Source organism: Cervus canadensis, chromosome 31 (assembly GCF_019320065.1).
Source record: "Cervus canadensis isolate Bull #8, Minnesota chromosome 31, ASM1932006v1, whole genome shotgun sequence".
NCBI classification, from domain to species: Eukaryota; Metazoa; Chordata; class Mammalia; order Artiodactyla; family Cervidae; genus Cervus; species Cervus canadensis.
Window position 1 is genome coordinate 39,573,279 of NC_057416.1, and position 13,110 is coordinate 39,586,388.

At 44.7% G+C, this 13,110-nt stretch overlaps 1 protein-coding gene across 1 annotated transcript; it reads right to left on the bottom strand.

The window, feature by feature from the left end:
* Positions 1-10,522: 10,522 nt before the first annotated feature.
* On the bottom strand, positions 10,523-13,092 carry RPL15 (ribosomal protein L15). Its single transcript, XM_043454188.1, has 4 exons — positions 12,958-13,092; positions 12,368-12,550; positions 12,128-12,264; positions 10,523-10,893 (listed from the first exon to the last, which is right to left on the bottom strand). Exons 2-4 carry the CDS (start codon positions 12,537-12,539, stop codon positions 10,588-10,590), a joined length of 615 nt encoding a protein of 204 aa, XP_043310123.1. The 5' UTR covers positions 12,540-12,550; positions 12,958-13,092; the 3' UTR covers positions 10,523-10,587.
* Positions 13,093-13,110: the final 18 nt, after the last annotated feature.

A 13,110-nucleotide genomic window follows, 5' to 3' on the forward strand; every position in this document is an offset into this window, starting at 1 on the left:
TTCGACACAAAAATAGGGTTGAAAACTGCTAGTGTAGGAGTCCTGTAGTCCTTTTGTCCTTAAAAAATTTTTTTTCTTATATTTTACTCTGAAACTTAAAGTTACTGGTGCGTTTCAAGCCCAAGAGAGCCATAGTGTGGCTAGTTTCAGAAAGGTCACTCTTGCTGCTTTTGAGGGGGATAGATTTGGGGGACGCCCAGCACTAGTGCGGGCAGTCTGTCGGCATCCTCCTCCCGTAATGCCTGGAACTGGATCTCTCCATCTTCTCCCCGTCGCCCAGCAAGCCTGTCAGAGCACCGCTCAGCCTCTCTGCCCCTCAGCTGCCCCTTCCAGAAGCAGCTGTGCATGCTCCCCTCTTTCTCAGCTCCCTGGGTCATCCTGGATCTGGGCTCTGTGACTCTCCACTGCTTCTGAGTTCACAGATATGTGTGTGTGTGTAGCATATATATGCACATATATTTACTTTGTCTATGTGCTTAAATTTATTTTACATACTTGTGGATATATATGTGTGTGTGTGTGTGTGTGGAGATAAATATCCTGGAGAAGGAAGTGGCAACCCACTCCAGTATTCTTACCTAGAGAATTCCACGGACAGAGGAGCCTGGTAGACTACAATCCATGGGGTCACAAAGAGTCAGAAACTACATAGTTACTGAACATGGATATACATATAGAGAGAGAATATTATATATATGTAAAATGTACTCTACTTCTCTAATTGTCCTCAGAGAGAGATCTTGTCCAGATTACCTATTAACACCAATTATTGACTGTCATCATGACAGGTGGAAATTTTACAATATTTTTTAATTTACAAAAAAGAAACTGGAAGAAAAGAAACCAAAATAACATGGTTCTCTCTGGAGAATGGCATTCACAAATTTTCTTTTTCTATACTTTGCATATTTTCTGTAATTAAGAAAAACACTTGCTTGTTAGCATTATATTTAAGAAGTTTGAGAGTCCCACACATAGTAAGCATATTTAAAAATAGAAATAATTTTATAGATAATCTAGAACATGTTTTTAAAGTTAATTTACATTTTAAATATTCTCTTAAATATTCATGTGAAAAATTTAAAGCAACTGAACTATTCCTTAGAATATTCTCCACACTTGATTGGCCAGTAAGTCAAACATATGTTTACCACTTATTCAAAATTAAAAGTGGTTTACGGTAAGCTTGTTAAGAATGTTTTCATTCATTTTGAGATATGTGAGAGCTTTGTAAACATCCTTGGCTTAGAAATTACAATATTTAGTTGACTAGAAACATCGTATAGATAAACAACAAGGTCCTCCTGGATAGCACAGAGAACTGTATATTCAATATCTTATAATAAACCATAATGGAAAATGACACAAGAAAGAATACATACACACGCATAACTGAATCACTTCGCTGTACACCAGAAACGAACACAACATTGTAAATCAACTGCATTCCAATTAAAAAACAATTCATCGTATGTAGGAGAGACTGCTGCTGCCGCTGCCAAGTCACTTCAGTCGTGTCCGACTCTGCGACCCCGTAGGCGGCAGCCCACCGGGCTCCCCCGTCCCTGGGATTCTCCAGGCAAGAACACTGGAGTGGGTTGCCATCTACGTGTACCTAAATAATTACTCCCCCGCTAGAGGCAGGAATGCAAACACATTTGTGGAAACACCACATTCAAATGTTTACCTAAAACTGGTTACTTTCACAAACAGCTTCAAAACACCCAAAGCTAGTTAATTCATGCAGGACTGTTTGCTGATTTTATTATACTTGAAATGTTGGCCAAAGAACTTGTTGATCATGACAATGCTTTCGTTAAGAAACAAAAACAAAACCAACTACCAAGAGGGCCATGGAACCCCTTTGTTGCTGGGGGTGGAGTTGCGGGTGCTGCGCCTGAGGCGTCTGGATCCTGCTAATGCCCCCATGCTGCCCACCCCCCTAGCTTCTGGGCACCTGTGACCCTCAGCGAGGCCGCCCTGGACTTACACTGGGTCCCCTTGCCCAGGGTAACCCCAGCCTGAGACCGGCTGGTACAGGAAAGGTGCGAAGGCCGTTTCCCTGCCGTGTGTCAGGATGCCCTCCGAGGCATCACTCCCTCTCCAGTGGTCCTTGTGGAATCGGGCAGAAACCCCCCTGTGAGGCTGAGACCCCTGGGACTTGGCTTCTCTCTTCCTGTCCACTTCTTGGACAGCACGCACGTTTGTGATAAACCACACACAGGGACTCCTGAGCTGGAATCCGCTTCTGTCTCAAAGTTCAGCTTCTTTAGGGAAAAATGTTAGCATAAAAATTTCTCCTGATTGTACTGAGATGGAACAGGATTTGTTTTTATATCCAAGTTGATTATGACATACACTGGAGTTAAAGACACTTTACATATTTAGAAACAATGTTAGCTCACTGAGAAATTATTAAGGATTAGAGGGTTAGTGAGAATTAACACATTTGGATAAGAGGATATCAGTGATCCATAAATGGACAATCCAGATCTTTGGTCTGCAGAAAAAGGGCTCCTGGGACCCACTCTTGGGGGTTTCCCTTGTAGCTCAGTCAGTAAAGAATCTGCCTGCAATTCGCAAGACCTGCAGGAAAAGGGCTCTTCCTGGTCTACTTGGAAGACTCAATGTTTGATAAAGTGGTAACCTGGGGAAAAGCAGAGTCAGAGGAAAGGGAATCGGCTCTTAAGAGAAACTTCCCTCATGCCGTCATGACATAATAGATAGACCCCTTTGTTCCCCTGCAGACATGCTTCTGTCTACTAAGTCTGACTAGACATCCAGACTCTCAGAGTGTTCCTTCTCCCCAGGTAGCACGGGAGAAATGCTGACTGACCCTGGGTGGACTGTTCACCTATTTTACAAATGACAGGATTTATCCTGAAAGATCCCCCAAGATGATCTGTCCAGGAAATGGGAGTGCAGGGGCTGAACTCAGCTGGTCTGACTCTGGTGCCCTTGTCTTTAACCGCTGCCCCCAAAACGCACAGCATTGTCTCACGTTTATCATGAGAGGTGCACACATGAGGTGGAGCAAGAAGCTTGCCGAAGGCGTCAGGTGGCGGTTTAGTTGCTAAGTCGTGTCCGACTCTTTGCGACCCCGTGGGCTTTAGCCTTCCAGGCTCCTCTGTCCCTGGGATTCTCCAGGCCAGAATACTGGAGTGGGTTGCCATTTTCTTCTCCAGGGGATCTTCCCGACCCAGGGATCAAACCCATCTCCTGCATTTCAGGCAGATCCTTTACCGACTGAGTTACCAGGGAAACCCTCAAGGGTGGGTCCCAAATGTATTCTTTGTCTTGTAAAACAAGTTGGACTTATGCCTTCCCTTCCTCTAATTAATTAAACCCTCATAATTAAACCCTCTTGGAGAAGGAAATGGCAACCCACTCCAGTATTCTGGCCTGGAGAATCCCATGGGACTGAGGAGCCTGGCGGGCTACAGTCCAGGGGGTCTCAGGAGTCGGACACGACTTAGTGACTAAACCAAACCAGTTAAGCCCTCTAGATTTAATAAAAATCTTCTTCAAATAATTTCTCCTGGTCCCACCTACACTACAGAGTATTGTCGGGGTGGGTGGGGGGGGTTGTCAAGGAGGTGGCCATGGTGATCACTAACAGCCCTTGAAAGTCAAAGCAATCTTGACTAGTCTAACCTCCCAACCCTACTTAAAATCTGTTACAAATCTGCCAGACCTCGAGATGAGTTTTATTTTATTTAAAAAGGCAGCGGCTTTTCTAACACCTGATGACATTCATGAAGACCAAAAGCACCATCCTGAAACAATGAGAATGCTGTTACTCAAAGCATTTCCAGAACTTCAGACGGATTTTACCAATCACACAAAAATAATCAATGAGGGACTTCCCCGGCGGGCCAGTGGTTAAGGCTCTGTGATTCCAATGCAGGGGGCGCTGGTTCGATCCCTGGTCAGGGAACTAAATCCCACATGCTGCACGGGGGCGGGGGCGGGGGCGGGGGCGGGGGCGGGGGGGGGGCGGAACAACACCAAAATCACCCAAATAGAAAAAAAATCAATTATATTGTTGCATAATTAAACATACTAATTTCTACTGTTACACCATTCCATTAGGAAAGCTTAAAGCCTTTCTGTTGGCAGCTAACAGCTTTTGTGGTGGTTTCTAGCTTTGGATTTGGCCCTTCCTAGTCTTGCCCTGGGCTTTTTTGTTGATCTGACTCGGGAAGCCTCCAGTTCTCCACTGATGGACTGTATTAAAAAAAAAGAGAAGAAAAGAATAGAATGGAGCATAGAGGAGCAAAATCTGTAAGCAGTCATTGTACCAACATATCTCATACAAAAAGGAAACAAGAATGAGCACATCAGAGAACTACTAAACTGGGAGGAAGGGAGAGAATTTACACATCTTTCATTCCGGTCACAATGTTATACTAGATGTGTTGACAACAATGGATTCTAACAGGTCCCCCCCACAGAATCTACCTACCTAGAAGCCAATGGGCTGTGGATGATCAGTTCTTCAGTTTTCCTTTCTGATACGTGAAATTTCCTCACTCAGCTAATAATCAACCTCTGGAACCTAAATAGTATGTTTGTGGTCTCTGCAGTAAGAAGTTCAGTGATTAGATAATTATGTTACCCATCAATTACTGTTTCTAAACCAACTAGGACTGCCAAATAACAATAGAATTGCAAGCACATGAGTTCAGATGTTCCTAGCATACTAATTATATTAAATGATTAATCAATTTCTGTGGGTGGGGGCAGTGAATTGCCCTTTCCCAGGATTTGAGAGTGAGCTGTGAAGTGTGTGTTTTAGCTGCTTCATTAAATTTGAGTGCTTTGATGATGTGTTTTACAAGTACAGGCTAACTATGCCACCTTTGCAGCAGATTTTTTTTTCTTTAGGAAACTTGATCAGTATTTCCTAGGAGGCTGTAAATTTATTTTTCCTATATGAAAATGGTTGAAAAGTATATGTATACTGATTATTTTCACTGCAGCATGAATAACAACAGCTAAAAATCTATGAACAAGCTAAACATCCAACCAACGTTCCCAAGGCTGAACTAGAGGATGATGGTGGGGAAGGATTCCCGGGTAAAAACGACCACTTTGGGTGAGTCTCTGTGGGGTGGTCAAGACGTAGCTGGTGGCGTGTAGATGTAGCATGTCGCCTCACTGCTGGTATGTCAGGCTGTGTGATGCTTCCAGGACAAACCCAAATAATGCGTATTTTTCTCCAAATGGTGGATATTTATAAAAGCTCAACTGTTCACAAATATTCAGTTCTCTCTCTTACCTGGTGAAATCTCACTTCCCCACGCTGAACTCAGGTAGAGCCATGGAACTTGCTTCTGACGACTTCCTGAGAAAAGGCTCTGAAAGCTGGGGCATGCTGCCTTTGCCCTTTGCCATGGACAGCTGGCGATGTGCTGGAAAGGCTGTTCCATAACCTGGTTTCTGGGATGAGGACCATGACCAGCCCTCCATGAACATGTAGGGTTTGTTCAAGAAATAAGCCTTTATAATTTTAAGCCACTGAGATGTAGAGGTTGGTACCTGACTGATGCAATATACCTTACTAATTTCCCTTAGGGATTTCAGAATCTGGAGGTGGAAGGAGTGCTTAGAATTGAAAGGGTAAAACAAACAGCTGCGCTTTTGAGAACTTACTCTACATAAGTGAGGTAGAGGGAAGTGAAAGTAGATCGGTCACATCCAACTCTGAGACCCCATGGTCTATACAGTCCGTGGAATTCTCCAGGCCAGAATAAGCCTTTCCCTTCTCCAGGGGATCTTCCCAACCCAGGAATCGAACCCAGGTCTCCCGCATTGCAGGCGGATTCTTTACCTGCTAAGCCACCAGGGAAGCTCAAGAATACTGGAGTGGGTAGCCTAACCCTCTATAGTGGATCTTCCCAACCCAGGAACTGAACCTGGGTTTCCTGCATTGCAGGCGGATTCTCTACCAACTGAGCTATCAGGGAAGCTCATTCTACATAAAGTCACCTTTAAGAAATTTAAGAGCAGAGAAATGATGAAATGTAGCAACAGTAAGGTAGCAGCCACCCTACAATTCATTTAATATAGCATGGTACTTAAAGGTGTATGGATTTTACTAGAAAAATGGCCAAAGGATTACAATAGAAGGTCACCATAAGACAAACTAAGACAAATATAAAAAGCAGGCTCGACTTCCTGAGTTCATCAGGGCCAAACAAGGCTATGCTATCATAAGAAAAAGTGCAGATAACAGTAGCTTAATGCCACAAAGCTTGCTGGTTTGCGCAGGCTGATGGGGTTGAGCAGCTTTTTCTACCATTTTCTAGCTAGGAGATCAGAATCACTGGCCTTCATTGACTTACCAGCTCTTCATTGCCTTGGAAGGAGATGTGTCATTTGTTTTCGTGTATTGGCAAGAATGCCATTAAGACCCCTACCTAGAGTACAAGGCACTGGGTAAAACATAGGTCAGCTGTAAGCCCAGGAAAAAAGCTATGGCATGTGGCTTTGCTTCTGCCACACTCAGAAGAATAAAAATAAAAGTAGATGACAATTCTGTCAGACTGGACAAGCAGAATCTCTGTCAGTACATTCATTTTTTTTTCCTTGCTTGCTATTTATGATAAACTGTTTTTTGAACAGTTTTAAGTTCACAGTTAAATTTCTCCTAAACCATCTGCCCTCATATGCGTACAGCCTCTCCCATCATCAGTATCCTCTTCCAGCATGGTACATTCGTTACAGTTGAGAAGCAGCATTGCAATATTATCACTAACTACCATAGTTCACAGTAGGGCTCGCTTTTGAAGTTGTACATTCTGTGAGCTTAGACAAACGTATAGTGATATTATATAGCACTAGAGCATCATACCGGAGAAGGCGATGGCACCCCACTCCAGTACTCTTGCCTGGAAAATCCCATGGATGGAGGAGCCTGGTAGGCTGCAGTCCATGGGGTCGCGAAGAGTCAGACATGGCTGAGCGACTTCACTTTCACTTTTCACTTTTATGCATTGGAGAAGGAAATGGCAACCCACTCCAGTGTCCTTGCCTGGAGAATCCCAGGGACGGGGTCGCACAGAGTCGGACACGACTGAAGTGACTTAGCAGTAGCAGCAGTAGCAGAGCATCAAACACCATGGCTTCTGGCCGCAAATTATCCTCGGTGCTCTGCCTACTCATTCCGTCCTCCCTCTGACCAATGGCGGCTACAGAGACGCAGATGACACCATCCTTATGACAGAAAGCACAGTACTAAAGAGCCTCTTGACGAAAGGGAAAGAGGAGAGTGAAAAAGTTGGCTTAAAACTCAACATTCAGAAAACTAAGATCATGGCATCCAGTCCCATCACTTCATGGCAAATAGATGGGGAAACAATGGAAACAGTGAGAGACTTTATTTGGGGGGGCTCCAAAATCACTGCAGATGGTGACTGTAGCCATGAAATTAAGACGCTTGCTCCTTGGAAAGAAAGTTATGACCAACCTAGACAGCATATTAAAAAGCAGAGACATTACTTTGCTGACAAAGGTCCACCTAGTCCAAGCTATGGTTTTTCCAGTAGTCATGTATGGATGTGAGAGTTGCACCATAAAGCAAGCTGAGTGCCAAAGAACTGATGCTTTTGAACTGTGGTGTTGGAGTAGACTCTTGAAGAGTCCCTAGGACTGCAAGGAAATCAAACTATTCAATCAGTCCTGAAATTCATTGGAAGGAAATATTCAGGAAATATTTCAGGACACGAATGAGTGACTGAACTGATCCTGTTTACTGTCTCCGTAATTTTGCCTTTTCCAGAATGTCATATAGATGGAATCATACAGTAATATACATACTGTATATTAACTCTGCCATTCTGCTTCTAGAATTAATCCTACAGATAAATGAAGATATATGCAAAAAACTTTTTGTAAAAGAGACTGGAAAAAAAAGATATTCAACAGTAGGGGCCACATTAAACAACTTATCAATGTGCGCTCATAAAAAAGAACAAAGCATCTCTTGATGAACCGGTATAGAATAAGCTCAAAGATAATGTTGTTGTTCAGTCACTCGGTTGTGTCTAACTCTTTGCGACCCCATGGACTGCAGCGTGCCAAGCTTCCCTATCCTTCATCATCTCCCGGAGCTTGCTCAGCCTCATGTCTGTCAAATCAGTGATACCTTCAGAAATATATAACTACATGAAAAAAAGAAATCAACATGTGTGATATCCTACCATTTGGGTAAAAAGGAAAAAAAACATATATATTGCATTTATATACTTATAGAGTTATCTCCTGATGGGAAAAAACATACTGATCACATTGCCTCCAGAATGGGAACTGGAGAGGCAGCAAGACTTCTACTGTAGTCCTTAATTTTATCTTTTGAATTTTTAGCCATGTCAATGTATTACATACCAAACTTTAAATGTTTAAGAGGCCAGTAATTCAGACTGCCACTGGGCAACCTTGGGCACTTGCTTCCTCTGCTTCCTTAATGAGAAGTCTCCATCTTCTGGGGTTGTTAAAATCCAACTGCCCGACTGCTGAAGAAAATCCTAATCATCAACTGGGGTATATTTGAACCAACTGCTTATCTTTCCAAAGGGTACAACTTACAGAGTTGTCAGGGAACGCTTCTGAGGTGACAGGTATTATCTGATGAGTGTTCCTGTAATACAGGCATTAGAAAGGGCCTGGAGTGCCTGAGAAACTGCCAGGAGTGGGAAGAGCTATTACAGAAGGAGGTCAGCAGTGAGACCACAGGGTGCGGCAAGGAAGACCATGGAAGCTATTCAGACTGTGATCTAAATACAGGGAACCCAGACCTTTGACCTCCCCTCCCCAACTGGCAACCTAATAGTTGGAAAAACAACTTTCAAACAAGTTTTTCTAATTCATGCAAGGACCAAAGAAGTGTGATAAAAACTTAAGTACTATCCATTTCCCCTGAAATTGTTGACTGTTTCGGCCATCATTTTGTTGTGTCTTCTTGCAGGCTGGTTTGCGTTGAAGCCTACTAGTATTAAATGACAAAAGATAACAGAAGGTCCATTTGTTTTGGTTTAATAGACATTTATTGTTATTATATAGTTGAACAACCTCTACACACAAAATATGGTTTAAGATTTTTTTGAGTTGGAAGGAATTTGGGTCTTAAAAGGTTTTGCAAGCCTGTTTTCTGGAAATCACTTAAGTGGGCCTTTTTAAAGATCCTTGAAAAAGAAAAATTGGTTCAAGAAAACCAGTGATTAAATTTCAATACCAAACTACTTATGAAGATAGCAAGCCAAGAATTGGGGTAATTCCTCTTCTGTATTTTCTACACTCAAATCCACCCTCGGAAACAGAAGCCTAGTCTATGGGAAGACATGATGGAACAAGCAGAATGAGGTGGTAAGGGCAGTCACAGCTGGTGGCCCAGCAAGTCTGGAACGGTGAGGCTGGTTTGAGCAGGGATGGAACTGTAGACAACACAAAGTTGGAGGCCAACTGAACTTGCACTGACACCAACATGAATTTTCTCCGTAGCCTTTTAAGAATGGAGTGACTTGACCCTAGAGAATAGACTACACTTAGCAATGATACTTTTAAATATAACCACCTGTATTTCCCCCACCCCCTAATGTGGCTTAGAGTTCATGATGGTCACAAACTAATACTACAGATAAAACATTTAACTTTTTGATCCAGGTTTTTCCTACCATCCTACACTTGAAAGGGATCTGATGAACACCAAGCCCCCAATCCTAATATCACTACCTTACAAACCTTAGAGCTAGTAACTACCCCCCGCCACGTATCTAATGTTCAATTTCCATCAGTTTTAATCGACACCAATGTATACACGACCATTTTGCATGAAGTTCAGTATTCTACATATCCCAAAGCCTGAACCAGGAGCTTTATATGAACTTCAGTGGTACCATGGAGGCCAAGGCAATTTAATTTAGGTAAACCAGGATTTGATTCATTTGTCAGAACCCTCTTGCAACAGGTCTATTCAATTCTCTTAAAAATGGTGGCATTACTTTTTGCTTTTCAGAAGAAGCAGTTACATAAATGTAGTATTAGATTAAGCCTAAATGTAGGTCCTAGTCAAAAATTTCGTTATTTTTCTGCATATGATCATGAGAAAGATCAGGACACCCTTCACATTTCCAAGGAAAATCCAACCGAAAACGTTGTCCCTGCCAAACTCCATAAAACTGCAGAGCATTGCATCACCCCAATAAAGCTGCAGGTCTCACCACATGCATCAACAAATCTACAGGGTTAAGTTTCTGTACTCCTCTTTTACAGAATTTTACACCTATTGTACCAAACAGCATTTTAAACACGGACACATCAACTCCCTAATAAAGCAAAAACAAAGGCATTTCCCTTATTAAAAACAAGATACACCATCACTTCATACACACTTATATGTGTAAGTGTAAGTAACTTCAATAAGTCTTCAAACATTATTGCACTTTTAACTTTCATAATTTGACAATGCATTCAATGAAGCAATCTGCAGACAACTAGTTTTAACAGACAAATTAAAAAACACTTTTAAGCAGACAAGAACGTCCTAAATTGTTTATTAGATTAAGAACTTTACAAACATTACGTATATTAGCGGTAGCGGTGGAGCTGGAGAGTATTGCGCCTTCTCCAAGCTGCACGACGAGAGCCACCGATAGTGTGGTGGAACTTGTGGCCCTTGCCCAGGCCGCGGCTCTTTCTGCCTGCAGACGTCAGCCCCCGCATCTCCCTGTGCTTGTGGACTGGTTTGGTGATCCACTGGGTGTCAGGGTTTCTTCTGATAGCTTTATGGAATGGATCAATGAGGATAACCTCAAAGAATTTGTATGTAGAATCTTCACCAACCCAGTAGGAATTCAGGACCCTCAGGGCCCCACAGTGGCGGCCAGCGCGCTCCTAGGACAGGAAACAAAGGCCCAAGGTCAGCCTTCCACACATCCCAGTAACATATTAAGACAGCAAATTCACTAGACAAGAGACTAAGCCTTCTGACTTAAACTACTCAAATACTCAGCATCTCCCCACAGGCTGGGACCCCAGGAAGAAGGAAGACTTAACTAGAAAATAACACAAACATGCTTATTTGAGACCTTTCTCTTAATAGCTTCTTGCCAATTAAGGTGTGAATACTAGTGTCTAGCTAACCAAACTTAGTATTCTGGAACCCAGCACTTTTCTAGTACAAGGAAGTGTTCGCAAACTTAAGAGAATTCTGAAGGCTACAAAGGTCTCTTCCATGGCCTTCTATGCCTTTTCTTTTAAAACAAAATATTTTTCGCTTATAGCGGGCAACAGGCCCATGTTGGACAACCTCTTCAACAGAGCATAGCTTAATTTACTAACCAAGAAAGACAACTCATAACAAGTAACACCTGGGGAGACTTCCTCTTTAAGATGTTTAATTGCCCTTTAAAAGTTTAGGCTCCACAGGTTCACATTAATTTATATGACCTATGGGAGATTCCCAAATGAAAACTAAATTCTGGTAGCAACTCAACTAGATTGCACGTCTGTGCTTAGTCGTTGTCTTTGCAACTTTTTGTGACCCCATGGACTGTAGCCCACCAGGTTCCTCCGTCTATGGGATTTTTCAGGCAAGAATACTGGAGAGGGTTGTCATTTCATCCTCCAGGGGATCTTCCCCACCCAAGGATCAAACCTGCATCTCCTGCGCTGCAGGCAGATTCTTTACCACTTAAGCTGGGGGGAGGGAGGAGATGGGCGAGAAACCCTTTTCTGTATCATGTCAGAACCTAATTCCACGTATTTATTTATGTGTTAGAAAACGGGAATTCTATCACGACAAACCAAACTGGATGACATCTAACACAATGTTATGTATTTCTCTTCTCCTTACAAAAGGCTTTATCTTCCCACGTGTCCAATTTTAATGTTGACAGGGAGTTGTCTTTAAAAAAAAATACTGCATCTATAAAGGTCTTGCACTTTTCCCCCTAAGTAGGTGTTGGAAAAGATTTACTGAGGTTAGTAGAAACAAAAATCACCAAACCACATGTCAAACACAACAGGGCTCACCTAGGTACAAGTGAACCACCTAACAGCAGCCCAGATCCTTCTCCATCACCTCCAGGAGGTGACCAACACGCGAGCCACTCAAGAAGTCTCTTACCTCCGCAACCGACTGCAGGCTTCGAGCAAACTTGAGCTGGTTGACACCATGGTGGACAGGCTTGCCGTAGGTGGCACCCTTAGGAACGGGGCGTTTGCGGCCCCCACGGCGCACACGGATCCGGTATATGACATAGCCTGTTTGAGAGGAGGACGACAGGGAGGCCGTGAGAGCGGAGGCCTCGGGACGGGCTTCCCACGCCGCCACCTCAGGCGCCTCCCGCCCCGGGGCCCCCCTCACCTTGCTTGGCCTTGTAGCCCAGCCTGCGCGCCTTGTCGGGCCTGGTGGGGCGAGGGGCGCGGTGCAGCGCCGAGAGCTGGCGGTACTGCCAGCAGCGCACCCGCAGCAGGAAGCGCATCACGTCTGACTGCTTCTTCCTCCACAGCTCCTGGATGTACTTGTAGGCGCCCATGTCGGCTCACCCTGGGGATACGCGGGCGTCAGACAGCACGCGCGCCGCGGGCAGCCGTCCGCCTCAGCGCCCGGCGGACACAAGGCAGGCGCGGTGATGGAGCGGCGCGGCGCTGGTGAAGACGCCTACTCCTCCCGGCCCGCCGGCCTCGCTTTCGAACGCCCGAGGCCCGGCTCCCCGCACCTCCCTCTCCGCGCCCCGGGCCCAGCTCGGGTCCGCGCCGCCATCACCGCATCCCCTACCCAGCCCGGTCCGGGGGGCCGCCTCTCCGCGCCCCGCGCTACCCCGCGTCTCAATCAAACCCGCGCCGCGCAGGAGGCAGGAGAAACTCCCAGGACGCAGGGCCCCCGAGCCTGGATGGCCGACGTGGAGGGAGATCGGCGGCGGATGAACCGGCAAATATCCTGACACTGCCTACCTGATGGCTGCCGCCTGACGGAAAGGAGTGAACCTCTCTCCCACAATCCCTTTGGCGCTCCGCCCCCGACGACAGCAAGCCTCCTTCCGGTGGAAAGCGGCGGAGGCGCAGGGCCTCATGGGATATGTAGTTCCGGCCTCGAGCCCGGGTGGG